Below are 25,249 nucleotides of genomic sequence, written 5' to 3'. Positions count from 1 at the left end.
TTCTGCATCTAAATTCCCTGCATGACATTGTGGGAAAGATTCGATTATCCTGGAAGAGTCATAAAGAGCAGCTATGAAGATGGTGTGCAGGAGAAACGGTGAGACCGTGACCAGCCGGACGGTTCCGTCACTCTGCCGCTCCTATTACATCTTGAACACCCTTACCTTCTTCCACAACAATCTCAAGTCTAATTATAGAGAAGAAAGAGCCTTGCTGACTTTCGATTGTAAAAGGTAAGACGATCTCCGTATCGCGAATCGACACAGTCTTCGATAACTCTTGCCGATGCAACATCCGACGAGAAAACACCGTTGCTGTTCAGTGTCAAGGCTACCTTTACGGCCCATAAAGCGACAATGACACTCAATTTTGATGGCGAAGAGGTTGGACTTGGCTGGCTCCTACTACTATAGACCCCTGTACTATAATTTGGCGATTCACTACGTATACGTAGGTCCAGGGAGAACCTCATCCACCAATCCCTCACAACGTCTCCCCCGCGCCTGTTCGACCCACTTTCTGAAAAACGCCTTGCATCCAAACTCGGTACATCTTCAGTTGCCGCTTCCGGTTCACGGTCGGGCGACGGTCAATACCCAGCTGTTCGATATGAAAAAGGGGATGGTGGAGCGAAGATGGTTCGAGAAGACGTGGATGAATTTGTGGGTCATTTGTCAGTAGGGGTGTTCCAACCCGCGGGGCTGGAACTTCTTCATCAACGATTGTAGGTTCAAGTCCCTCATCTTCCATCTCTGTGGTCGTTGTTGTGCTCGTCGCGGAGATAGGAGAGGGTCGTGCGCCCGTGAAAATATCAGCCAGCTCATCTGTGGCGAGGTGAATGGAACATTCGTTTGAAGAAAGTATGAAGCAAGATCGCACACCCAATTCGAAAAAGTACACCCTCGTCTTATCTCCCCGGATGTAAAAATTGCCAAACTCGTCGTCCAACAATCTTCCCGCCTTGAATCTCAGCTGTGTGAGATCGTATCGACCATAGTCTCTTAATAAGACTAGGCCACCTGGTTTGAGGATCTAAGATTACGGGTCGGTCAAGCGAAGAGGAACGAAGATATTCAATGAAGCACACCTTATGCACATTTGAAACTGCACGCTCCCACTCATCAGGATGTAATGCACTCAGCACAAAAACCAGCACTACGATGTCAACCGATCCCTCCTCCACGCCAGGCGGTAGAGCATCTGGTGATGACAGATCCCACACAGCTGCATGAATCTTTCCAACGGGCGGAGATGTATATAGTGGATTGTTTTGTACCAGCTTGACAGCATGATTTGAATAATCGTACGCGTACAACTCGAGTTGAGGGTTTTCATTCGCAGCAAGGAGAGGAAAAACCGAGTTGCCTGCTCCACATCCTATCTCTGCTATTTTCATCGGACCTGCCTAAGGAAGTGAAGACAGACTTGGAGCGAGAAGAAAAATTATGACTCACCTCAGCCTTGGTAGACTCGACTAGCTTGGGGAACTCGTTATGCAACCATTTCCTATCTTTGAAAAAATTACTCGTGTTGTTTTTGTAGAAATTGTCCCAATGTCTAGCTGGTTTCTCGTTGTACTTGGCTCTATCTTGTGTGGGTACCGGTGAGAGACGCTGTTTGGCTAAAGATGTAGCGATGGTTTCGTCTTGATCTGTTGGAGGAGGAACGTGGTCCCATGCGTTTTGTGTGAAGACTAGGGACTCGTCGGTGAGGAATCTAGATCCAAACGGTGGATCGTCTGCATTGATATCGTGCACAGATGAAGCCCGTGTCAAATTCGTTGGAGAGGAGGCGTTTGTGGGCGTCATGGTGGTTACAGCGTGACATTGTTGGCTTTCGTCTGACCTCCATTGTCCACTCAAACGCGTGAAATAAGCTTTTCACGATCCAGGTGTGCCTTGGTCCTTCCATATTTCGTGCCTTCTTTGACCTGATAACCCGTTTGTACAGCGATCGTGCAACGATGGCGGCTTCTTCGAGCACGGCTAGACAAACTTTCGACCTTCTCAACAACGTCAGGGAAATATCACCAGAGGATGAAATTTTCAAATTCTATCGTGAAGAACAAAAAAAGGTCATAGACGCGGCTCTCTGGAAGGATGAGTAAGGACTCTTCAAAGACTCGAATGAAGAATAACAGCTAAAACGTTGTAACTGCAGTCCCCACTATTTCAAACAATGCAAGATTTCAGCAGTGGCTTTGATTAAGATGGTACGCTGTCGACTTTTCCTGTGTCGAACCTTACTCGATGCCAGATTTGTCCAGGTCATCCATGCACATTCAGGCGTACCCTACGAAATTATGAATGATGCAAGGGAAAGTTATCGGCACGACCATGGTCATCATGGATTCGTTCGCATTACCGGTGCAAGGAACCGAGACGCGTGTAAATGCAGGGAACGAGGCAGCAGAGTACATGGTGCAGTATACCACGGGAAGCGAGAGGGTGCGTGCCGTTTAGTCCAACCTTTTCTCCTAACCTTTTTCTCAACTTTGGAACTTCAGGTGGGAAGGCTAGAAAATGCGATTGGATGGTATCATTCTCATCCAGGATATGGATGTTGGTTGTCTGGTATCGATGTCAGCACGGAACTGAACAATCAGAAGTTCCAAGACCCATTCGTCGCAGTCGTAGTGCGTGTGACTCGACTTCTTGACTTCCCCATCATCTTATCGAACTGCTTGGATTCTAGAATCGTTCGATATTCCTCCAGAAGAGTAGTCATCGGCGTTTTCTGTACCTATCCCCAGGACCAACCTCTCCCTCCGAGTACCACTACATACAGCTCACCAAGGTTGAAGACTGCGGTGTCCACGCCAATCATTACCAGAAGTAGAGGTCTTCAAATCGAGTCTCGATAATGAACCGTTGGGAATGTTGTGGAACAAGTATTGGGCCAACACACTCAGTCAGAGCCTTCTCGTATCCGACAGTCCGTCTTCCCTCGTTACTCGCTCTTACCATCTGAGAATCCCATAGCACCGAGCATACGCGGTCTCGCAGTCGGAAGACCTCCAGCAGAACTGTCCAAGACCGCATCGGGGATTCTAAAAACGCGTGCAACATTACTTCTACTTTTTGAAAAGGAGAATTATGTTCGTCCACATTCGTTCGCTTAGCTGAATTGTCGACCTCGAATAGACAGAGAAAACAGATAAGAAGAAAGAGGAGAGTCAGTCCGATTCGCGGGAGACACAGGACTTACCGGTGCGATAACAGATCCCACCCGATGCGGAAACGACATTGACTTTTACAGTGTCAGGTATCGACATTTGCTGACAGACAACAGGAGGTGTGTCCATAGTTTTTTTCCTCGAAGGTTCTTCATGTCCATCGAACATCCCTCTTCGTAGGTTACCAGGAGAACTGGAGCATTTGGCAGTAAGTACTACCGGCGTGTGGTATCCCAATTATAGCAAGGCCACAGTAACAGAAAGTCCCGAAAGCCATCGACAAGGTTAATGAACTGATGGCAATCGGTATGGGTCGGATAGGAGGGATATGATAAGGCCCAAGGGGAACACTCCCCAGCCGTCCCTCGTTCATCGACGGTTGGGCCATTGTAGGCCTGTAGAGAAAGAAAAGTTGCCCGTTGGCCTCGAGTCCATCCGAAACTTCCATGTACGAACGAAGGTGGTTAGGCCCAGCGTGCGTTTGAACTTGTTTTTTCTTTCTCTGCGGCTCGATGTCTGAATGTGTTCCACAGTGCTCGTTCGTAAATTATGTACAACAGGAAACAGGAACTGCAAGGGCATGAGATTTGGTTTTTATCGACCAGGAAACGGGTGAAGAGAGCGACGAACCTCTGTACATCCATATTACGTGCGTTCCTCGTTATCCTAGATTCTCGTCGTCTAACTTGAACCTGTTCTACAGCGCTCCAGAAGAGGGCAAATTCGCAAGAGTGAAAGTGCTCACGGAAGATTTTCTGCTCATCGTTCGCTCCGAACACGCAAAAATGGCCAGTGTGGCTCAACAACAAAAAACGGAACTTCATCAAGCTCAATATGCTGCGTATAATGGAATGGCGGTATGTTTCGTACCATTACTCACCAGTTTCGCAGTAAACCTTTTCCCCCCCATCACTGAATGCCGCGTGACGTTAAACGACTGATCAAGACTTGGTTTGACTTGACCTGCGTACGAGGGCTAACCTGTTCTTTGAACTAACGCTTAGCCAGGTATATACCCCGCCTCCTCCCTCGACTGCATCTCCGCCTCCACATGGACAACAACCGACTGCGCCTCAGGGAGAACAGCAAAATACAGCCGAAGCCTATGCAGCATATTGGTGAGTAGATGTCGCCTTTCTTTGTTTTCTGTCCCTCGTACTGAACATCGGCTGTGGCGATTGTAGGGCCCAATACAGTTACGATGTCAACTCTCCCCAGTTCTAGGAATGGGCTGCGACTCAGCAACAACAACAGTACAGTCAAGATTACGCCCAAGCTGGGTATAACGGTGTTACTCCGGAGGGGGGTGCACAACCTCAACCGCCGCAACAAGCTCCGCCTCCTCCACCGCCGCCGCCTAGTTAGAGATTCTGTGTAAAGCTTGTTAGGTACTAGTGACGGGTGAATCTAATTAGCTTGGACTATCACTTGAAACGTCTTCCGCCCTTGTATCTTTGGAGGCCCAGCGCAGCGTCGGCCACAGGCGTTCCCCCACATCGGTAATGGTCTCCACAAAAATTGCAGGTGGAATTCTTCGTAAGTTAAGTAATATAGAGTACGTCGTTTAATGTGCATAGCCAAGTATCAATCAATTACTACCTATCCGGATCATGGACGAACGTCAGATTGAAGTTTTTGCCAATTGCGACCAAATTGCGACCCGTCTGTGATTGTGTTCAGATGAGGCTCAATGATCGAAACTGCGACTTACCAATCCAACTACAACAAAACTACATTCCCAAATCGATAAGAGGGAAGATTTGGTTTTTGACGAGATCTGTACATTCAGCCGCATAACCATCCGGGAAGGACTAGATGTATTCATGAGTAGGGATTGATGACAGAAATATAGGGGAAAAGGTAAGTACCTCGCACCATGAAAGTAGCTTCTCTCGACATTCCTCAAATACGCGAAGCCGCCTTCGATGGATTTCGGAATCCATCTTCAACGCGTCGGAGATTGTACGGAGTATAGAGAGAAGTCCAGGTTGGGGTACGCAGGATGTCAGTAGCGTTGAATCCAGTAGATTGTAAACAGTCCACCGTATTTCCGAGATGTCCGATTCTGCTTTCAACTTTTGATATCTCGTCATTGAGGTTTCTAGATCATCACACAGGCGCTTCACAGTCCGAAAGCAACCAGATGGAATATCGATGCTGGTGCCTGGAGTACTAGTAGGCCCGGCTAATGAAAGAGGACCTGAGGAAGCCTCGCTATTCCGTGCACTGCCGAGCAACTTCGCCACTGAGGCATCAACATGTTTTGTCGATGGACATTCGTACCCGCAACCAGTGACATTGAAGACTACCCAGCTTTCAAGGTCACTTCGAGTTTCTTCATCCAGTGAGGGGTTCACCTGGATACGATCCTGGACATCTACGAAGCGTTCAATAATTTCCGGGTCGACACCCTAACAAATATCAATAGGAGGTAAGCACATCCAACACTGAGAAATATACCTGTCCATTCAACCAGGAAGCAATGGTTTGAAAAAAATCGAATAATGACACCCACCGCTCCCACGACTCACGCACACGGTGGTCCAGGTCCAGATTAACACCGGTGGTAGGAATGAGGAGGCTGAGAAGATCGAGAGATCCAAGTTCATATAGCAATTGCTTGCTAGGCTGTTTCATGGAGGAGCAAAAGTCATCCCATTTTTTCAAGAAGGTTTTGACAGTTGGGTAATGGAAGCTGTAAACAAGATATAAGAAGTGGTCCCATTTGATCACTAATGTTTGCCATACCTCTTTGCCTGGGGCTGGCAGTGTTCACTAAGAGCCATGAGCCATCGACAAGCAAGGAAGTCGCGTTGCCGAGGCTCGTCAATGTAGAACTCGGCAGATCGAGACTTGGTGCAGAGGTAATCAGTGAAGGAAGTGTGGTAAACCCAAATATCATCCGTCGCGCCGCGAATGTCGAGTACTGAGTGCATTCCTCGCAACGAAAGGTCTACATCTCCAGGGGAGAATCCAAGCAATAACTCAATAAACTCCGGGTTTTTGGCATACTCTGGCAGTAGAAGAATTGCACTGAGGATAGAGAGAAGTGTGTCTCGTTCAGGATGGGTGGAAAGTATTATATGATAGAGGTTGTCGAGCTCAGGGAATGGAGATTTTGGAGAGATTCGGTTAGATCGACTATCGAGAACTATGCGAAGTTGTTTGATAGGGGATGAATATTCCGCTTTCACAAACTTCATCGCAGTTGTCGCATAAATGAATTGGGCTGAAGCATTGTGAACCAAACACTCTATGTCAGCTTCGGAAGGCCATGGGTTGGGAAATTCGACCCGTTTGTATTTAATGTTTGTGCAAATGCTGGTGAACTGGCTGCGAAAGTACTGTTCGATGTCTTTGTTCGGCAAATAAGAATCATCCAACTTTATGTGTTTAGTGAGGATACAATGGTTTGGAAGATCAAAGGCCTCTCGAATCCATGATTCAGGACGGCTACAGATAAGAAGTCGCAGCGGGAAATGAGGGGAATGTTGATAGGCAGATGTTAGTATAGAGATAAGTCGCAACTGGGTGTCGCTGTCCTTGCACTCGTCCAGGCCATCAATAATGACGAGATTGGGATCTTTCTGAGCCGGCGACTGAGGCAACGGTTGCTCTGGCACGTGTCTCTGCCGTCTTTGTCCCCGTTTCCTTTTCAATGACGAGGAGACATTCGATGACGGGGAGACATTCAATAATGGAGAGACAATGAGCTCTCTGAATTGTTCTTCCAAAGTGGCTTCCAAGATCCTAGGATCGGTGGCAATCTTGCCATGAATGATAGGGCGCAGCGATGGTATCGTGGTAACGAGACCGTGCGCGATTGTCAGCATGAGGGAGGATGGGTTGTTGCGCTTGGGGTCGGATCTGAAGAAGAAAAAAGAGGCTGCGAGGCGATTGTTTTCGGCGCATGATTTAGCAACTGTCAGTGCAATGGCCGACTTTCCTACACCTGCAGTTCCTGAAAGCCAGCATACGGGTTTGGAGGAATCACTTTCAGAGGAACTCCATTCATGGATATCTCGTAGAACTGCTTCTCGGGTGCCAGGGAGACAGCTGCCACGATCAAACTGCAAGGCGGAATTGTAGGAAGCTCCAACGCCAGCGATTGCGTCCCATAGAGTTCTCTGTGCTGTAACGACTCTCAGTTTGGATTGGATACTTCACTATATCTCGACTCACGGTTGGCGGCCGTAGTATGAAAATTTCGAACAAGGTCATGGCCGACGTTGTAGAACTCTCCGCCATTTATCGTGGAATACTGCATTCCATGAAACATATGATTGGTGGTTGACTGACTAGACGACGACATCGAGAGCTGGAGTAGAGCGACAGACGAATGCGCTGGGTAGTAGTATGTGGGAGGGGACGGTATTTGAGAAGTAGCCCACGGCTATTGTGGGATAGTATCGGTCTGGCACGAGGAGCTATGATCCATCTAAATTCCGAGCATGGCATTGGAAAGATAATAGCCTGTGAGAGCAAATGCGGTGGAGGAGAAACGGTGAGACCGGCCGGAGGAAGCTGGATGTCCGTGACCGTTTTTACCTCTGTCGAGACGTACGCTAACCACAACATCATGAAATTCAATCTCAAGTCTAATTATAGAGAAGAAAGCCGGAGCTTTGCTGGTTTCTCGATCACAGAAGAACTGGCGTGGACGAATGTACAGAAGGCTTCGATCCATCAAGAGGAAACTCTTGTCACTGCACATTGCTGTTCACTGTCAAGCTGGGGGATTTCGATGGCGTGGCTTGCTAGGTGACTTTTTGGTCGGACGGTACGTGCCATCTCACGCACTTTACTTTCGTTTTCACCTCCAACTCCAATTTGTAGTCGTGGACAGCTCGTCACTCTCAGTACGCCTGTGGACCAACTTCTTCAACGCACATGAACATCTATAGGTTTACATATCATCCATATCCCCATGCTGTCAATACAGATGTGATGTGAAGATTTACTACCTCACGGTCGCAACTTGTTTTCGCGGCGATACTATGTATATCTCGACCCGCAAGAACACGATCCCCAATCACAGGATGTGCCAGTTACAGTATATGCTTAGAACGAACCAACGTCGTTCAATAGGTTATCGATTAGCGTTGTATCTTTTTGCTTTATTCTTGGCTGCGTTTGGACTCGTTTGCGGGTTCAGGTATACTATTCAAGCAAGCAGTAATACAGGGATGTGAACGCCACTAGAAATTCCTGTACATAGTATGATCCGAGTCGGAAAATAACTATGCAGAGTGTGTAATAGAGTGAAGATGCCGTCGTGCTGGGTAGAATCCCGAAAGAACCTCATTAACCAATCCCCCACATCACCTCCCTCGTGTTTTCAACCAGACGTCTTGCATCCAAACTCAGTACGTCTTCCGATTCAAGATAAGGCGACAGTCAATGCACAGCTATTCGATTTGAAACAGGAAATGGTGGTTCGAGAAGACGTGGATAAGCCTGTGGGTCGTTCCTCAAGATGGGTGTTCCAATCTGTGGCTCTGAAACGTCGTCTTCGACCGTTATAGGCTCAAGGTTTATCGGTGCTGGTGAACCGGGCTTTGGCTACCCCTCGTCTTCTATCTCCGTGATCATTGTTGTGCTCGTCAAGGATATAGATGTGCCCGTGAAAATAAGACCTAGGTCATTTGTGAAGAGGTGAATGGACGTTTCATTTGAGAACATTAGGAAAGCAGGATCACACACCCAATTCAAAAAAGTAAGCCTTCGTGTGATCCTCCAACGTTCAAACTCGTCCAACAACCTTCCCGTCTTGAACCTAAGCTGTGTGAGATCGTATCGGCCATGCCACCTGGTTTGAGGGATCTAAACGATTGTGGGTCGGTCAAACGAAGAGAAAACAAAAACATTAGGCACACCTTGTGTACATTTGAAACTGTGCATCAGGATGTATTGCATTCAGCACAAAACCAGCACACCAGGCGGTAAAGCATCTGATTGATGAGAGATCCCACATAGCTGCATTTTCCAACGGGTGAAGACGTATATAGTGCGTTGTTTTGTACCAGTTTGACAGCATGACTTGAGTAATCGTACGCGTACAACTCGTGTTGAGGGTTTTGATTGGCGGCGGGGAAGGGAAAGACTGAGTTGCCAGCTCCACATCCGATCTCTGCTGTTTTCATCGGACCTGGCTAAGGAAATGAAGGAGTGCCGGAGCGAAGAAAAGAAAGGTAACTCACCTCAACCTGAGTAGACTCGACTAACTTGGGGACTCGTTATGCAACCATTTCCTATCTTTGAAGAAATTATTCGTGTTCTTGTAAAGATCGTCCCAGTGTCTGGCTGGTTTCTCGTTATACTTGACTCTATTCTTGTTTGGGTACCGGTAAGAAACGCTGTTTGGCTAAAGAGACAGCGATTGTTTCATGTTGGAGGAACTTGGTCCCAAGCGTTGACTCGTCGGTGAGGAACTGGATGCAACAGTGGATCGCCTGACATCGTGTACAGGTGAAGCCCGTGCATTCGGAATCGTTAGAGAGGTGGTTGTGGGCGTCATGGTGGTTACGGCGTGACATTTTTCGGCGTTGTTCTGAACTCCGTATTGCCCACTCAAACGCGTGGATTCAGTTTTGCACAATCCAGGCGTGCTTTGGTCCTTCTATACTTCGCATCTTCCCTGACTTTATCACACTTAGTACGGCAATCGCGGAACGATGGCCGCTTCGAACACGGGCAGACGAACATCAGAGCGGAGGATGCAATGAAGAAGGTTACATAACGGCGTGGCTCGCTGGAAGGATGTAAGGACTCCCAAAGACTCGGAGGAACGGTGTAACTGCAGTTCCCGCTATTTCAAACAGTGCAAGATCTCAGTACTGGCTTTGATTAAGATGGTATATTCTCGTGTTTTCTTATATCGAGTCTTACTCAGTTCCGTCTTTATCCAGGTTATCCGTGCACGTTCAGGCGTACCCTACGAAATTATGGGAATGATGCAAGGAAAGGCTGCCGGCACGACCATGGTTATCATGGATCCGATTACATTACCAGTGCAAGCGACCGAGGTGTAGGGAGCGAGGGAGCAGGCTATGCAGTCTACCACTGGAAAGCGAGAGGGTGCGTGGCGGTCAGTCCAACTTTTCTCCGACTTTTTTCTGAGCTTTTGAACTTCGGGTGGGAAGGCTAGGCTAGAGAATGCAATAGTATGGTATCATTCTCGAATTTCACCTATGATATGGATGTTGGTTGTCCGGTATCGGTGGCAGCAAAGAAATGGACAGCCAGAAGTTCCAAGACCCATTTGTTGCAGCCATAGTGCGTGTGGCCTCGATTTCTTGAATTACTTCTTCATCGTCTCATTTGAACTGCTCCAGATTTTGGATCGATCTCAACCACACGATATCAGCCGGAAGAGTAGACACCAGCGCTCTCCGTACCTATCTCGAGCACTACCAACCTCTCCCTCCGAGTACCACTCTATACCGCTCACCAAGGTCGAAGACTTTGGTGTTCACGCCAATCAGCACTACAAGTAGAGATGTTCACAGCGAGTCTCGATATTGAGCTGTTAGGGATGCTGTGGGACAGGTATTGGGCTAGGGCACTCAGGCAGAGCCCTCACATCTCCGTCAGTCCGTCTTTGCTCATTACTCGCCCTTACTAACATATCATGCCATAGAACCGAGCATACGCAGTCTTGAAGCTCTATGATCTCCACCAGGAACTGTCCAGGGTAACAATGGGGATTCCAAACACGGGTGCAGCATTACCTCCGCTTTTTGAAAAGGAGAACTTGCCGAAGGTAATCTTTACCCTCCGCACTTGTTCGCCTAGCTGAACTGTGAAGCATAAATGGACAGAGAGAGATGATAAGAAGAAAGAGAAAGCCGGTTCAATTTGCTGGAGGCGCAGGACTTACCGGTGCGATAACAGATCCCCCAACGCGGAAATTACTCACGACATTCACTTTTACGATGGTAGGAGTCGACATTTGCCGACGACATTGTCTACGCAACAGGAGGTGCTTCCGTAGTTTTTTTCTCGCTCATATCTATCTAACATTTCTCTTCGTAGGTTCACGAGAAGAACCGGAGCATCTGACAGCACTACCGGCGTGCAGTATCCCGATAAAAACAAGGCCACAGAAGGAGGATTATTTTTGTACCTGCCTATCATTGCAAACATAACGAGAGTCCCGAAAGCCACCGACAAGGTTAATGGCAATTGATAAGGGTCGTTAGTGGGAGATAGGAGGGATATGATAGTGGAAAAAGTCCGTCCAGTCGTCCGTAGTTCATCGACTTTTGGGTCGCTGTAGGGATGCTGTAGAGAAAGAAAAGTTGACCGTGGGCCTCGAGTTCGTCCGAAACTGCAACTACGAGTGGAAGTGGTTGGACTTAATGTTTTCCACAGGTCTGGTTCGTAAACTATGTACAACAGGAAACAGGAACTGTAAGGACGTGGGATTTTGTTTTTATCGACCAGGAAACAGGTGAAGAAAGCGACGAGTCTCTGTACATCCGTATTACGTTCGTTCTTCGTTATTCATTTACTCACGAACTTGACCTTTGCGATGTCAAGAATCGACATTTGCTAATGAAGACGTCTACGTAACAAAAGGTATGTCCGTAGTTTTCTCTCGAAGGTTTCTCGTGTCCATCTAACATCCCTCTTCATAGATTCACGATGAAACCGGAAGATTTATTAGTACTGAATGAGTGCGGTAGCCGGACAAAAGCAAGGCATCCCTTTGGACCTGCATATCATGGCGAACGCAAACGAAGTATATAGAAGGTCATCGACAAGATCAATGAATTGATTGCAGTTGATACGGGCTCGGTAGTGAAAGATAGGAAAGATAGGATGAGGGAGAAGGTCCGTTTCGTCGTCCCTCATTCCCACGTTGGTTCATTATAGAAATCCTGTACAGCAGATGGATTAAAGAAAAGGTGCCCTCTGGCCTAGGGTCAATCCGATACTTCAATGTATGAGCGAAGGTGGTTAGGCCTAGCGTGCGTTTGAACCCATCTTTCCCTGTGGATCGATATCTGACTTTCTTCCACAGGACTCGTTCGTAAAGTATACAACAGGAAACACCAATTCAAGTGTAAATTAAAAGGGATCTGGTTTCATTGACTAGGCAACAGGTAAAGAAATTGACGAGCCTCTGTACATCTATATCACGTGCGTCCATCGTTGTTCTGGATTCTCTTCGTCAAACCTGAACCTGTCTTCCAGCGGTCCAGAAAAGGGCCAAGTCGCAAGAGCGAAGGTGCCCACCGAAGATCTTCTGCGTCGTTCGTTCCGAGTACGCGAAAATGGCAGTCGTAGATCAACAACAATCAGTTGCACTCAAGTTGCACTTCATCAAGCTACTAAAGCTCAATATGCTGGGTACAGTGCAATGACGGTATGTCTTGTCCCATTACTCACGAGTTTTTCAGTAAACCTTCTTTTTCTCTATCAGTGAATGCCGCGTTGACGTTACACGACTGATCGAGACTTGGTGGACGTGACCTGAGTTACGAGGGCTAACCTGTTCTTTGAACTAACGCTTATCCAGGGATATGTCCCGCCTCCTCCCACGGCTGCACCTCCGCCTCCGCCACCTGGTGAACAGCTGCCTCCCCCCTCCAGATGGACAACAACTGACTGCACCTCAGGGAGATCAGCAAAATACGGCCGAAGCCTATGCGGCTTACTGGTGAGTAGACGTCGCCTTTCTTTATTTTCTGTCCCTCGTACTGAATGTCGGCCGTGGCAATTGTAGGGCTCAATACGGTTACGATCTCAACTCTCCCCAGTTCAAGGAATGGACTGCGACTCAACAACAACAACAGTACAGTCAATATTACGCCCAAGCTGGGTATAACGGTGTTGCTCCGGAGGGGGATGGACAACCTCAACCGCCGCAGCAAGCTCCGCCTCCACCACCGCCGCCGCCTAGTTAGAGATTCTGTGTTAGGTAGTGATTGTTGAATCCGATTAGTTGGACTGTAACTTCCAACGTCTTCCGCCTTGTATCTTTGGAGGCGCAGCGCCGGTCATAGGCGTTCTCCCACATCGGTAATGGTCTCCACAAAAACTTGAGGTGGAATTCTTCGTAAGTTAAGTAATATAGAGTCCGTCGTTTAATGTGCATAGCCAAGTATCAATCAATTACTACTACCTATCCGGATCACGGACCAGTTGCTAACCAGAGGACTTCCCGAACGTCAGATTGAAGTTTTTGCCAATTGCGACCAAATTGCGACCCGTCTGCGATTGTGTTCAGATGAGACTCAATGATCGGAAAATGTTACTTACCAATCCGACTACAACAAACCTACTAGTACCCATAAACATAGCCAAAAGGCAAGATTTGGTTCTTGACGAGATCTGTACATTCAGCATAACCATCCGGGAAGGACTAGATGTGTTCATGAGTAGGGATTGATGACAGAAAGTATAGGAGAAAAGGTAAGTACCTCGCACCATGAAAGTAGCTTATCTCGACGTCCCCAACCTATGAAACTGTGGGCTGGAAATTTTTCGGAATGCATCTTCACAGCATCAGAGATTGTATGGAGTATAGAGAGAAGTTCAGGTTGGGGAACACAGGATTCCAGTAGCGTTGAACCCAGTAGATTGTAAACAGTCACTGAGCACATGTTGCAAATGTCTGATTCTGCTTTCAACTTTTGATATCTCGCCATTGTGGTTTCTAGATCATAACACAAGAGCTTCACGGTCCGAAAGCAACCAGATTGAATACCAATGCTGGTGCCTGGAGTGCTAGTAGGCTCAGCTAATGAAAGAGGACCTGAGGAAGACTCGCTATTCTGCTCACTACCGAGCAATTTTGCCACTGAGGCGTCGACACGTTCTGTCAATGGACATTTGTACTCGCAACGTGTGGCATTGAAAATTATCCAGCTTTCAAGGTCACTTTGAGTTTCTTCATCCAGTGAGGGGTTCACCTGGATACGATCCTGGACATCTATGAAGCGTTCAATAATTTCCAGGTCGACACCCTAACAAATATCAATAGGAGTAAGCACATTTAACACTGAGAAATATACCTGTCCATTCAACCAGGAAGCGATGGTTTGAAAAAAATCGAATAATAATGCCCACCGACTCAGTGCCACACGTATCTGGCTAATTTCAACTTGCAGATTGACACCAGTAGCAACGACGAGGCTGAGCAGATCAAGAGATCCAAGTTCATGTAGCAATTGCATGCTAGGCTGTTTCACGGAGGAATAAAAGTTGTCCCATTCTTCCAAGAAGGTTTTGACAGTCAGGTAATGGAGCTGTAAAAAAATATAAGAAGTGGTCCCATTTGGTCACTAATGTTTGCCATACCTCTTTGCCTGGGGCTGGCAGTGTTCACCAAGAGCCATGAGCCATCGACAAGCAAGGAAGTCACATTGCCGAGGCTCATCAATGTAGAACTCGGCAGATCGAGACTTGGTGCAGAGGTAATCGGTGAATGAAGTGTGGTAAACCCGAATATCGTCCTGCGCGCCACGAATGTCAAGTACTGAGTGCATTCCTCGCAATGACAGGTCAACTTCTCCAGGGGAGAATCCAAGCAATAGCTCAATAAACTCCGGGTTTTTGGCAGCCTCTGGCAGTAGAAGAATTGCACTGAGGATAGAGAGAAGTGTGTCTCGTTCAGGATGGGTGGAAAGTATTATATGATAGAGGTTGTCGAGCTCGGGGAATGGAGATTTTGGAGAGATTCGATTAGATCGATGATTGAGGATTATGCAAAGTTGTTTGATAGGGGATAAACATTCCGCTTTCACAACTTTCATTGCAGTCACCGCATAAATGAATTGGGCTGAAGCATTGTGAACCAAACGCTCTATGTCAGCTTCGGAAGGCCATGGGTTTGGAAACTTGACCTGGGAGTATTTGGTGTTTGTACGAATGCTGGTGAACTCGCTGCGAAAGTACTGTTCAATGTCTTTGTTCGGCAAATAAGAATCATCCAACTTTATGTGTTTGGTGAGGATACAATGGTTTGGAAGATCAAAGGCCTCTCGAATCCACGATTCAGGACGGCTGCAGATCAGAAGTCGCAGCGGGAAATGAGGGGAATGTTGGTAGGCAGATGCTAGTATGGAGATGAGTCGCAACTGGGTGTCACTGTCGTTGCACTCGTCCAGGCCGTCAATAATGACGAGATTGGGATCTTTCTGAGCCGGCGGCAACGATTCTCCTTGTTGCACTGACTGGGGCTGAGGCAATGGCTGTTCTGGCACGTGTCTCCGCCATCTTTGTCCCCATCTCGGTATCCAGGATCTCCTTTTTGATGGCTGTGAGCTGTTTAATGACGGACGGACAATCAATGATGAGGAGACATTCGATGGAGGGGAGACAGTCAATGGTGGTGAGACGTTGGATGACGGCGGGCCGGTCAAGGGCGGGTTGACAATCAACGATGAGGAGACATTGGATGGCAGGGAGACATTCAATAACGGTAAGACAACAAGTTCTCTGAATTGATCTTCCAAATTGGCTTCCAAGATCCTGGGATCAGTGGCAATCTTTTGTTCAATGATAGGGCGCAGCGATGGTATTGTGGTAACGAGACCGTGCGCAATTGTCAGCATGAGGGAGGAAGGATTGTTGCGCTTGGGGTCGGACCTGAAGAAGAAGAAAGAGGCTGCGAGTCGATTGTTTTCGGCGCATGATTTAGCAACTGTCAGCGCAATGGCCGACTTTCCTACACCGGCAGTTCCTGAAAGCCAGCATACGGGTTTGGAGGAATCACTTTCAGAGGCACTCCATTCATGGATATCTCGTAGAACTGCTTCTCGGGTGCCAGGGAGACAATTGCCGCGATCAAATTGCAGACTGGAATTGTAGGAAGCTCTAACGCCAGCAATTGCATCCCATAGAGTCTTATGTGCTGTAAAGGTCTCAGTCTGGATTGGATACTTCACTATTATCTTGACTCACGGTTGGCGGCCGTAGCATGAAAATTTCGAACAAGGTCATGGCCGACGTTGTAGAACTCTCCGCCATTTATCGTGGAATACTGCATTTCATTAAACATATGATTGGTGGGTGGCTGACTCGTAGGCGAAAACGGAGGCGGGGACGACATCGAGAACTGGAGTGGAGCGCTGGATGCAGGTAATAGTATGTGGGAGGGGACAATTCAATAAACACGCTGTCTGACTACTGTTTGATGCAGATGACCTTCAACAGCTCCTTCTCCATCTAAATTCCGTCGTAAACATGCATATACATGGCATTGTGGGATAGAATATTCGATTAATCTGGAAGAGTCATAAAGAGCAAATGAAGATGGTGTGCAGGAGCAAGCCAAGACCGGAGGAAGCTCTGAATCTGCAAGTCCGTGTTGACCGTAAGTTCCGTCACTCCGATGTCTTTTCAAACGTTCATATGCTGGCCTCACGAATCTCTGTCATCAAGGTGTTCGAACAGTTAAAGAATGAACCTGAACGACCCTTACCTTCCTCCATCAGTATCATCCGAACCTACGCTGAACATTCTCGAAGACAGTTTGGTCACTGGTGCGTGAGCAGTCGAAAATTCAATCTCAAGGGTCTAATCATAGTTTGTACAGAGAAAGCCGGAGCCTTGCTGATTTCTCGAGAAGAACTGGCACGGACGAAAAGGCAAGACGATGTATCATATCGACGTCCACGGTGTGCAGAAGACTTCGATGCGGATTCGATGAGAACCAAGCGGAGTACACTCATGTCAATGCACCACAGCTTCAAAGCTTATACACCCGACGAGAAAACACTGCTTTTCAACGTCAAGGCTACCTTCACGGCCAGTAAAAGGACAATAACAGTCAGGTTGAAGAATCTCGATGGTGAGAGGTTGAACGAGGCTTTTCTAGTCGATTGTACGTGCCGTCTCACGCACTTTGCTTTCATTTTCACCTCCGAGTCTAATTCCGATTCAGGAGTGTCGGCACGCCCGAGGGCCCAAAATGGGGATGTGCGTATAACGCGGAACTTTTCAACGGACATGGACGCCATGGACCATGGCACCGAAACATATGTGATATGTAGACTTTGCACCTGGTATTGATACTACCCTTATGTGGTGATCTATTCATGTGCCAGCTATGGTATAGACTTAGGACCGTTCAATGTTGTAGCTTGTATCATCATCGGTTAGCGTACTTCATTTGCGCTATTCTCAGCTGCGTTCGGACTCGATATACCAAAGTGATACAAGCCATTGTGTTGTGCGAACGTCACTGTAGATTCCCGTACTATGATTCGAGTCATAAACAAGTTGTGCAGAGTGTGTAATAGAACAAATTTTAATCAAAAGTTGCCATTCATACTGCATAAGACTTCAAGCTTCAAGCTTCATCCACCAATGCCTCACAGCGTCTCCTTCATGTCTGTTCAACCGACTTTCTGAAACACACCTTGCATCCAAAGTCACAAGTCACGGCAAATCGTTGATACAAGCTGAGAACATCCTTCTGAAGCACGCCAAAGACATTCATTTGACGCTTCGGATTCACGATCAGGCGACGGTCAATGCCTGATTGTTTGATTTGAAAAAGGAGATGATGCAGCGAAGACAGTTCGAGAAGACGTCGATGAATTTGCGGATCGCTGTTCCAATCTGTGGCTCTAAAACGTCGTCAACCGTTGCAAGCTCAAGGACTATCGGTGCTGGCGACGACACGGGCTTCGTGTCCACCCCCTCGTCTTCTATCTCCGCGGTCGTCACTGTGCTCGTCACGGAGTTAGGAGGAGTTCGTGCACTCGTAAAAATAACGCCTGGTCCATCTGCGACGAAGTGAATGGAACATTCATTTGAGAAAAGTAAAAACGGAGGATCCATCGCACACCCGATTCAAAGAAGCACACCCCCCGTCTTATCCTCCTAGATGTTGCCAAACTCGTTGTCCAACAACCTTCACGCCTAGAACCTAAGCCATATGAGATCGAATCGACTGTAGTCCCTTAGTACGACTCGGCCACCTAGTTTGAGGAGCTAAACGATCGCGGGTCGTTAGGCGAAGAGAAAACGTAAAGCGCACCTTATGTTTAGAACTGCGCACCCCCAATCAGCAGGCTGTAATGCACTCAGCACGAAAACCAGCATTCCGATGTCAACCGACTACTCCTCCAGGCCAGGCGGTAGAGTATCCGGCGATGACAGATCCCGCACAGCTGCACGAATCTTTCCAGCCGGCGGAGACGTTTGTTGGACAGCATATTTTGAGTAATTACGCGTATTGAGGGTTCCGATTCGCAGCGGGGAGGGGAAGAGGAGCCGCCTACAACGTCTGCTATTTTCATCGGACCTGGCCAAGGAAATGAAGGAGTGTCGGAGCGAAGAAAAAGAAAAGGTAACTCACCTGAGTAGACTACACGAGTTCCCCAACCATTTCCTATCTTTGAAGAAGTTCGTTGTGTTGTTTTTGTGAGAGTTTTCCCAATATCTAGCTGGTTTCTCGCTGTAATTGTTTGGCTAAAGAGGTAGCGATGGTTTCATATTGATCTGTTGGAGGAACATAGTCCCAAGCATTTTGTGTGAAGACCAGAGACTTGTCGGTAAGGAATCTGAATCCAAATGGTGGATCGTCTGCGTTGAAATCGTATACAGATGAAGCTCGTGCCAGATTCTCGTTAGAGAGGTGCTTGTGGGCGTGGCGTCATGGTGGTTACAGCGTGACATTCTTTTTGGGCCACTCCGTTGTCCATTCAAACGAGTTTTTCACAACTCCAGATGTGTTTTGGTCCTTTCATACCTTGCATCTTCTCTGACTCTATAACACGCCACATTATACAGTGATCGTGGAACGATGGCCGCTTTGAGCACGGCCAGACAAACTTCCAACTTTCTCAACAACGTCAAAGATATTAACCAGAAGGTGAGATCTTTGAATTCGATCGTGAAGAACAAAGCAAGGTTAACAACGACTCTCTGGAAGGATGAGTAAGGATTTCTCAAGGGCTCGCAGCAAGAACAGCACTATAACCGTGTACATAACCGCAGTCTCCACTATTTCAAACAACGCAGAAATTCAGCATTGGCTTGATGGTATGTTCTTGTCTTTCCGGTATTGAGCCTTTCTCAGTTCCATCTTTGTCTAGGTCATCCATGCGCGTTCAGGCGTACGCTACAAAATTGTGGGAATGATGCAAGGGAATTATCGGCACGACCACGGTTATTCGTTCGCATTACCGGTGCAAGGAAACGAGACGCGTGGAAATGCAGGAAGCGAGGAAGCAGAGTATATTGTGCAGTATTTTACGGGAAGCGAGAGGGTGCGTGACATTCTGTCCAGCTTTTCTTGACCTTTTTCTGAACTTTTGAACTTCAGGTGCTAGAAAATGCGATAGTATAATATCATTCTCGAATTCCATCCAAGATATGGGTCTTGGTTGTCTGGTATCGATGTCAGCATGTAGATGAACAGCCAGAAGTTCCAACACTCATTTGTTGGTGCGTGTTGGCCTCGAGCTCTTGTATTAGTACTTCATCGTCTCATTCGAACTGACCTGGATTTTAGATGGACCCCGACTGCACGATATCAGCCGGAAGAGTAGACAGCGGCGCTTTCCGCACCTATCCCGGGAACTACTACTCCACCCTTCGAGTATCAATTATACTGCTCAACAAGATCGAAGACTTCGTTGTTCACGCCAATCAGCACTACAAGTAGAGATTTTCAAAGCGAGTCTCGATAATGGCTGTCAGGGATGTTGTGGAACATGTATTGGGCTAAGGCACTCAGGCAGAGCCCTCTCATCACCGTCCGTCCGTCCGTCCGTCCGTCTTTGCTCATTACTCGTCCTTACTAACCTATCATGGAATAGAACTGAGCATGCGCGGTCTCTCCGATCTCCACCAGAAACTGTCAGCAACGGGATTCCAAATACGCATGCAACTCTGCCCCGCTTTTTGAACAGGAGGATTCGTCCAGGGTAATGTTTACCGTCCGCACTCGTTTGCCTAGCTGACTCGTGAATCATGAAAAGACCGAGAAGGAAGATAACAAGAAAGGAAGAACCAGTTGTATCCGCTGGAGACACAGGATATGACAGATCCGGAATTTACTCACGACATTGACCTTTACGGTGTCGGTATCGATATTTGCTGACGGAATCGTAGACGCAACAGGAGGTGTGTCCGTAGTTTTTTTCTCTCGAAGATATCTCATGTCCGCCTAACATCCCTGGTCATAGATTCCCGATTGAAATGGAATATCCGTCAGTACCGAATGCGTGTGGTATCCTGGCAAAAGCAAGGCATCCCTTTGGACCGCGTATCATTGCAAACACGAACGATAATATACAAAACGACATCGACAAGGTCAATGGACTAATTGCAATTGAAGCGGGCTCGGTAGCGGAAGATAGGCCCAAGGATAAGATGACGGAGCAGGTCGGTCTTGTCGTCACTCGTATCGAGGGTTGACTTATTGCAGGAATCCTGTAGAGGAAATAGCATGAAGAAAAGGTGCCCGTTGTTTCGAGTCCATCCGAAACTTCAATGTACGAGCGAAGGTGGTTGGACCTAGCATGCGTTTAAACCTGTAATTTACATCCTCTGCAGCCCGATATCTGAATGTTTTCTAGGGGGCTTGCTCTTGTGTATGTGTAACAGGAAACATGAAAAATAAAGGCATAGGATCACGTTTCGTTGACCAGGAAACGGGTATAGACAGTGACGAGTCTTGTACATCCATATTATGTGCGTCCATTGCCCTTTTTGTCTCAGATTCTCGTCGCCTAACTTGAACCTGTCCTACAGTGGTCCAAGCCTGATACAATTTTCTCACGCGCTAGATAGAGGGCCTTGGGTGAACAGCCGCCTCCCCCTCCAGATGGACACCGCCTCAAGGGGAGCGGCAAAATATGGCAGCGCCGCAACCTATGCAGCATATTGGTGAGCGGATATACATCTCCATTCCTTGTTTTTGTCTCTCGTACTCAACGTCGGCCGTGGCGATTGTAGGGCTCAATACGGTTACGATGTCAACTCTTCCCAGTTCAAGGAATGGGCTGTGACTCAACCATATCAATACAGTCAATATTACGCCCAAGCTGGGTATAACGGTGTTGCTCCGGAGGGGATGCACAACCTCAACCGCCGCAACAAGCTCCGCCTCCTCCACCGCCGCCGCCTAGTTAGAGAGTTAACTGTAAAGCTTGTTAGGTAGTGATGGGTTAATCTGATTAGCTTGGACTATAACTCGAAACGTCTTCCGCCTTGTATCTTTGGAGGCCCAGCCCGCCGTCAGCCACAGGCGTTCCCCCACTTCGGTAATGGTCTCCACAAAAGGTTCAGGTGGAATTCTTCGTAAGTTAAGTGGTACTATATGGTACGTCGTTTAATGTGCATAGCTAAGTATCAATCTACCCATCCGGATCATGGACCAGTTGGCCAACTGGAGGAATTCCTGAACTTGAGATTCTGAAGTTTTGGCCAATTGCGTTCAGTCTGTGATTTAATTGTGTTCAGATGAAACTCAATGATCGAAACTGCGACTTACAAATCCGACTACAACAAAACTACTAACCGTAAAACTCGCAAAAAGGTAAGATTTGGTTTTTGATGAGATCTGTACATTCGGTATAACCATCCGGGAAGGACTAGATGTGTTCATGAGTAGGACTGATGACAGAAAGTATGTGGGGAAGATAAGTACCTCGCACCATGAAAGTAGCTTCTTTCGACACCCCTCAATTATGCGAAGCTGCCTTGGATTGATTTCGTGCTCAAATATGTGAAGCCGCCTTGAATTGATTTCGTTCTCAAATATGTGAACCTGCCTTTGATTGATTTTGGAATACATCTTCACCGCGTCAGAGATTGTATGGAGTATAGAGAGAAGTGCAGGTTGCGGTATGCAGGATACCAGTAACGTTGTTTCCAGTAGATTGCGAACAGTGTGCGCAGTTCCTGACACTTCCATATCTTTGTCGGCTGGTTCCAGCTTTCGACATCTCGCCATCATGATTTCTAGATCATAACACAAGCGCTTCACAGTACGAAAGCAACCAGATGGAATATCCATGCTGGTGCCTAGAGTACCGGTAGCATCAGCATTTTGGCACTTTGATTGCCGCGGGTTTTCTTGGGTTGTGCAACCCAAGAAAACCCGGAACAACCGACAACCACGCCATCAGCAACCCCAGTCCGTTTATTCACAATCGATTGATGGACCTGTCTGACCACCCAAATCTCTACCATTAAACTTTACCACTCACCATAAGACCATTCTAAATTATAGTAATTCTTTTCATTCATCCTTTTGGCAGATTTTAAACTCATGTATAAATAAAATTATTGATTAATGTACAATTTATATATGTGGATTGTGAGGTTGTGTGGAATTGTCGGGTGGTGCGGTTGTGTGACCATCCAAAAACCCGCCAAAACCCGGGGCAGCCGCGCCATCAAAGTGCCCAAATGCTGATGAGGTCCAGCTAATGAAAGAGGACCTGAGGAAGACTCGCTATTCCATGCACTACCAAGCAATTTCGCCACTGAGGCATCAACAGGCTTTGTCAATGGACATCTCCACGTGCAACCAGTGAGATTGAAGATTATCCAGTCTTCAAGGTCTCTTCGAATTTCTTCATCCAGCGAGGGGTTCACCTGGATACGATCCTGGATGTCTACAAAGCGCTCAATGATTTGTGGGTCGACACCCTAACAAATATCAATACGAGGTAAGCACATCACTGAGAAACATACCTCTCGATCCAACCAGGAAGCGATGGTTTGAAAGCAACGGAATAATGCGGCCCACCGATCCCATGACTCACGCGTCAGGCTAATTTCAACTTGCAGACTGACACCGGTAGCAACGACGAGGCTGAGCAGATCAAGAGATCCAAGTTCATGTAGCAATTGCACGCTAGGCTGTTGAACGGAGGAGCAAAAGTTGCCCCATTCTCCCAAGAAAGTTCTGACAATGAAACTATAAACAAAATATAAGAAGTGGTCCCATTTGATCACTAATGTTTGCCATACATCGTTGCCTGAGCCTTGCAGTGTTCACCAAGAGCCATGAGCCATCGACAAGCAAGGAAGTCACGTTGCCGAGGCTCGTCAATGTAGAACTCGGCAGATCGAGACTTGGTGCAGAGGTAATCGGTGAAGGAAGTGTGGTAAACCCGAATATCATCATCTGGGTCGCGGATGTTGAGTACTGAGTGCATTCCTCGCAATGACAGGTCTACTTCTCCAGGGGAGAATCCAAGCAATATTTCGATAAACTTCGGATTCCTACATCTCTCTGGCAGTAGAAGAATTGCACTGAGGATACAGAGAAGTGTGTCTCGTTCGGGATGGGTGGAAAGTATTATATGATAGAGGTTGTCGAGCTCAGGGAACGGAGATTTTGGAGAGATTCGGTTAGATCGACTATCGAGAACTATGCGAAGTTGTTTGATAGGGGATGAATATTCCGCTTTCACAACTTTCATCGCAGTGATCGCATAAATGAATTGGGCTGAAGCATTGTCAACCAAACACTCTATGTCAGCTTCGGAAGGCCATGGGTTCGGAAATTCGACCCGTTTGTATTTAATGTTTGTGTGAATGCTGGTGAACTCGCTGCGAAAGTACCGTTCGATATCTTGATTTGGCACATAAGAATCATCCAACTTTATGTGTTTAGTGAGGATACAATACTTTGGAAGATCAAAGGCCTCTCGAATCCATGATTCAGGACGGCTACAGATCAGAAGTCGCAGAGGGAAATGAGGGGATCTTTGATAGGCAGATGTTAGTATAGAGATAAGTCGCAACTGGGTGTCGCTGTCCTTGCACTCGTCCAGGCCGTCAATAATGACGAGATTGGGATGTTTCTGAACTGACTGAGGCAATGGTTGCTCTGGCACCTGTCTCCACCATCTCAGACTCCGTCCCCATCTCTGTCCCCATCTCGGTATCCACCATCTCCTTTTCGATGACGGGGAGACATTCAATAACGGAGAGACAATGAGCTCTCTGAATTGATCTTCCAAAGTGGCTTCCAAGATCCTGGGATCAGTGGCGATCTTGCCATGAATGATAGGGTGCAGTGACGGTATCGTGGTAACGAGACCGTGTGCAATTGTCAACATGAGGGAGGATGGGTTGTTGCGCTTGGGGTCGGACCTGAAGAAGAAAAAAGAGGCGGCGAGTCGATTGTTTTCGGCGCATGATTTAGCAACTGTCAGCGCAATGGCCGACTTTCCTACACCTGCAGTTCCTGAAAGCCAGCATATGGGGTTGGAATCACTTTTGGACGCTCCATTCATGGATGTCTCGTAACACTGCTTTTCGGGTCCCAGGGAGACAGCTGCCGCGGTCAAACTGCAAGGCAGAATTGTAGGAAGCTCCAACGCCAGCGATTGCTTCCCATAGAGTTTTATGTGCTGTAAAGACCTCAGTCCGGATTGGATACTTCTTTATTATTTCGACTCACGATTGGCGGCCGTAGGATGAAAATTTCGAACGAGGTCACGGCCCACGTTGTAGAACTCTCCACCATTTATCGTGGAATACTGCATTTCATTAAACATATGATTGGTGGGTGACTGAGTAGTAGGCAAAGGCGGAGGCGGCGACGACATCGAGAGCGAGTAGAGCGATGAATGTAGGTGGTGAACAACTGTCTGTTATTACCGGATTTGTCCATGAGAAAACCTGCATGGCATTGTTGGAAAGATTCGAATATCCTGGAAGAGTCAGGATCAGATATAGCCTATCATAAACAGCAAATGATTAATGAACGTTTGAACAGCTTTCGGACGGTGCGAGGAGAAACGGTGAGACCGGCCCGACGAAGCTCAGTTTGATATGTCCGTTCTCCGTTTCAAGTTCCGTCACTCTGTCCTCGAACGCTGCTGTTTAAACGTCCATATACGCCTCTCACGAATCTTTGCCATCAACGTGTTCGAACAATTGAAGAACGAACCTGAACGACCCTTACCTTCCTCCATCGGTATCATCCGAACGTACGCTAATCAGGTTAAACAACTCGTTCTCGAAGACCGTTTGGTGCGTGAGCAGTCGGAAATTCAATCTCAAGGGTCTAAACATAGTTTGTACAGAGAAAGCCGGAGCCTTACTAATTTCTCGATCGTGGGTACACAGAAGAACTGGCGTGG

General features: G+C 47.4%; 16 protein-coding genes across 16 annotated transcripts; 10 read left to right on the top strand and 6 right to left on the bottom strand.

Annotated features, from left to right (window-relative positions):
* Positions 1-484: 484 nt before the first annotated feature.
* E1B28_007805 (uncharacterized protein) lies at positions 485-1,809 on the bottom strand (the record flags this gene model as incomplete). The annotated part of the gene is made up of 3 exons (XM_043152582.1): positions 485-1,033; positions 1,089-1,406; positions 1,456-1,809. 3 exons carry the CDS (start codon positions 1,807-1,809, stop codon positions 485-487), a joined length of 1,221 nt encoding a protein of 406 aa, XP_043010668.1.
* A 155-nt stretch (positions 1,810-1,964) lies between these two features.
* E1B28_007804 (uncharacterized protein) lies at positions 1,965-2,724 on the top strand (the record flags this gene model as incomplete). Its single annotated transcript, XM_043152581.1, has 5 exons — positions 1,965-2,104; positions 2,162-2,213; positions 2,268-2,448; positions 2,508-2,636; positions 2,696-2,724. 5 exons carry the CDS (start codon positions 1,965-1,967, stop codon positions 2,722-2,724), a joined length of 531 nt encoding a protein of 176 aa, XP_043010667.1.
* A 1,237-nt stretch (positions 2,725-3,961) lies between these two features.
* On the top strand, positions 3,962-4,400 carry E1B28_007803 (uncharacterized protein; the record flags this gene model as incomplete). The annotated part of the gene is made up of 3 exons (XM_043152580.1): positions 3,962-4,033; positions 4,185-4,294; positions 4,361-4,400. 3 exons carry the CDS (start codon positions 3,962-3,964, stop codon positions 4,398-4,400), a joined length of 222 nt encoding a protein of 73 aa, XP_043010666.1.
* A 281-nt stretch (positions 4,401-4,681) lies between these two features.
* On the bottom strand, positions 4,682-7,684 carry E1B28_007802 (uncharacterized protein). Its single transcript, XM_043152579.1, has 6 exons — positions 7,359-7,684; positions 5,925-7,308; positions 5,637-5,871; positions 5,045-5,587; positions 4,888-4,987; positions 4,682-4,840 (listed from the first exon to the last, which is right to left on the bottom strand). Exons 1-5 carry the CDS (start codon positions 7,486-7,488, stop codon positions 4,907-4,909), a joined length of 2,373 nt encoding a protein of 790 aa, XP_043010665.1. The 5' UTR covers positions 7,489-7,684; the 3' UTR covers positions 4,682-4,840; positions 4,888-4,906.
* A 2,725-nt stretch (positions 7,685-10,409) lies between these two features.
* Positions 10,410-10,672, top strand: E1B28_007801 (uncharacterized protein; the record flags this gene model as incomplete). Its single annotated transcript, XM_043152578.1, has 2 exons — positions 10,410-10,451; positions 10,511-10,672. 2 exons carry the CDS (start codon positions 10,410-10,412, stop codon positions 10,670-10,672), a joined length of 204 nt encoding a protein of 67 aa, XP_043010664.1.
* A 2-nt stretch (positions 10,673-10,674) lies between these two features.
* On the top strand, positions 10,675-11,364 carry E1B28_007800 (uncharacterized protein; the record flags this gene model as incomplete). The annotated part of the gene is made up of 5 exons (XM_043152577.1): positions 10,675-10,764; positions 10,816-10,938; positions 10,997-11,057; positions 11,118-11,157; positions 11,211-11,364. 5 exons carry the CDS (start codon positions 10,675-10,677, stop codon positions 11,362-11,364), a joined length of 468 nt encoding a protein of 155 aa, XP_043010663.1.
* Positions 11,365-12,123: 759 nt separating this feature from the next.
* Positions 12,124-12,606, top strand: E1B28_007799 (uncharacterized protein; the record flags this gene model as incomplete). Its single annotated transcript, XM_043152576.1, has 5 exons — positions 12,124-12,133; positions 12,202-12,215; positions 12,277-12,320; positions 12,375-12,546; positions 12,604-12,606. The coding sequence occupies 5 exons, from the start codon at positions 12,124-12,126 to the stop codon at positions 12,604-12,606; spliced, it is 243 nt and encodes an 80-aa protein (XP_043010662.1).
* A 97-nt stretch (positions 12,607-12,703) lies between these two features.
* E1B28_007798 (uncharacterized protein) lies at positions 12,704-13,087 on the top strand (the record flags this gene model as incomplete). The annotated part of the gene is made up of 2 exons (XM_043152575.1): positions 12,704-12,840; positions 12,907-13,087. The coding sequence occupies 2 exons, from the start codon at positions 12,704-12,706 to the stop codon at positions 13,085-13,087; spliced, it is 318 nt and encodes a 105-aa protein (XP_043010661.1).
* Positions 13,088-13,464: 377 nt separating this feature from the next.
* Positions 13,465-14,359, bottom strand: E1B28_007797 (uncharacterized protein; the record flags this gene model as incomplete). The annotated part of the gene is made up of 3 exons (XM_043152574.1): positions 13,465-13,545; positions 13,604-14,149; positions 14,198-14,359. 3 exons carry the CDS (start codon positions 14,357-14,359, stop codon positions 13,465-13,467), a joined length of 789 nt encoding a protein of 262 aa, XP_043010660.1.
* Positions 14,360-14,418: 59 nt separating this feature from the next.
* Positions 14,419-16,236, bottom strand: E1B28_007796 (uncharacterized protein; the record flags this gene model as incomplete). The annotated part of the gene is made up of 3 exons (XM_043152573.1): positions 14,419-14,431; positions 14,484-16,038; positions 16,089-16,236. 3 exons carry the CDS (start codon positions 16,234-16,236, stop codon positions 14,419-14,421), a joined length of 1,716 nt encoding a protein of 571 aa, XP_043010659.1.
* A 351-nt stretch (positions 16,237-16,587) lies between these two features.
* E1B28_007795 (uncharacterized protein) lies at positions 16,588-17,115 on the top strand (the record flags this gene model as incomplete). Its single annotated transcript, XM_043152572.1, has 4 exons — positions 16,588-16,669; positions 16,723-16,955; positions 17,005-17,010; positions 17,071-17,115. The coding sequence occupies 4 exons, from the start codon at positions 16,588-16,590 to the stop codon at positions 17,113-17,115; spliced, it is 366 nt and encodes a 121-aa protein (XP_043010658.1).
* Positions 17,116-17,648: 533 nt separating this feature from the next.
* On the bottom strand, positions 17,649-17,972 carry E1B28_007794 (uncharacterized protein; the record flags this gene model as incomplete). The annotated part of the gene is made up of 1 exon (XM_043152571.1): positions 17,649-17,972. The coding sequence occupies one exon, from the start codon at positions 17,970-17,972 to the stop codon at positions 17,649-17,651; it is 324 nt and encodes a 107-aa protein (XP_043010657.1).
* Positions 17,973-19,175: 1,203 nt separating this feature from the next.
* On the top strand, positions 19,176-19,485 carry E1B28_007793 (uncharacterized protein; the record flags this gene model as incomplete). The annotated part of the gene is made up of 3 exons (XM_043152570.1): positions 19,176-19,178; positions 19,232-19,405; positions 19,462-19,485. The coding sequence occupies 3 exons, from the start codon at positions 19,176-19,178 to the stop codon at positions 19,483-19,485; spliced, it is 201 nt and encodes a 66-aa protein (XP_043010656.1).
* A 64-nt stretch (positions 19,486-19,549) lies between these two features.
* On the top strand, positions 19,550-20,588 carry E1B28_007792 (uncharacterized protein; the record flags this gene model as incomplete). Its single annotated transcript, XM_043152569.1, has 6 exons — positions 19,550-19,583; positions 19,651-19,902; positions 19,958-19,997; positions 20,253-20,264; positions 20,327-20,525; positions 20,580-20,588. The coding sequence occupies 6 exons, from the start codon at positions 19,550-19,552 to the stop codon at positions 20,586-20,588; spliced, it is 546 nt and encodes a 181-aa protein (XP_043010655.1).
* A 379-nt stretch (positions 20,589-20,967) lies between these two features.
* E1B28_007791 (uncharacterized protein) lies at positions 20,968-21,303 on the top strand (the record flags this gene model as incomplete). The annotated part of the gene is made up of 2 exons (XM_043152568.1): positions 20,968-21,029; positions 21,099-21,303. The coding sequence occupies 2 exons, from the start codon at positions 20,968-20,970 to the stop codon at positions 21,301-21,303; spliced, it is 267 nt and encodes an 88-aa protein (XP_043010654.1).
* A 1,127-nt stretch (positions 21,304-22,430) lies between these two features.
* On the bottom strand, positions 22,431-24,900 carry E1B28_007790 (uncharacterized protein; the record flags this gene model as incomplete). The annotated part of the gene is made up of 4 exons (XM_043152567.1): positions 24,565-24,900; positions 23,124-24,514; positions 22,845-23,070; positions 22,431-22,799 (listed from the first exon to the last, which is right to left on the bottom strand). Exons 1-4 carry the CDS (start codon positions 24,628-24,630, stop codon positions 22,431-22,433), a joined length of 2,052 nt encoding a protein of 683 aa, XP_043010653.1. The 5' UTR covers positions 24,631-24,900.
* Positions 24,901-25,249: the final 349 nt, after the last annotated feature.

The sequence above is a fragment of the Marasmius oreades genome, chromosome 4, assembly GCF_018924745.1.
Source record: "Marasmius oreades isolate 03SP1 chromosome 4, whole genome shotgun sequence".
Lineage (NCBI taxonomy): Eukaryota > Fungi > Basidiomycota > Agaricomycetes > Agaricales > Marasmiaceae > Marasmius > Marasmius oreades.
The sequence above is the reverse complement of the archived record's forward strand: the minus strand, read 5'-3'. Positions and strand labels throughout refer to the sequence as shown.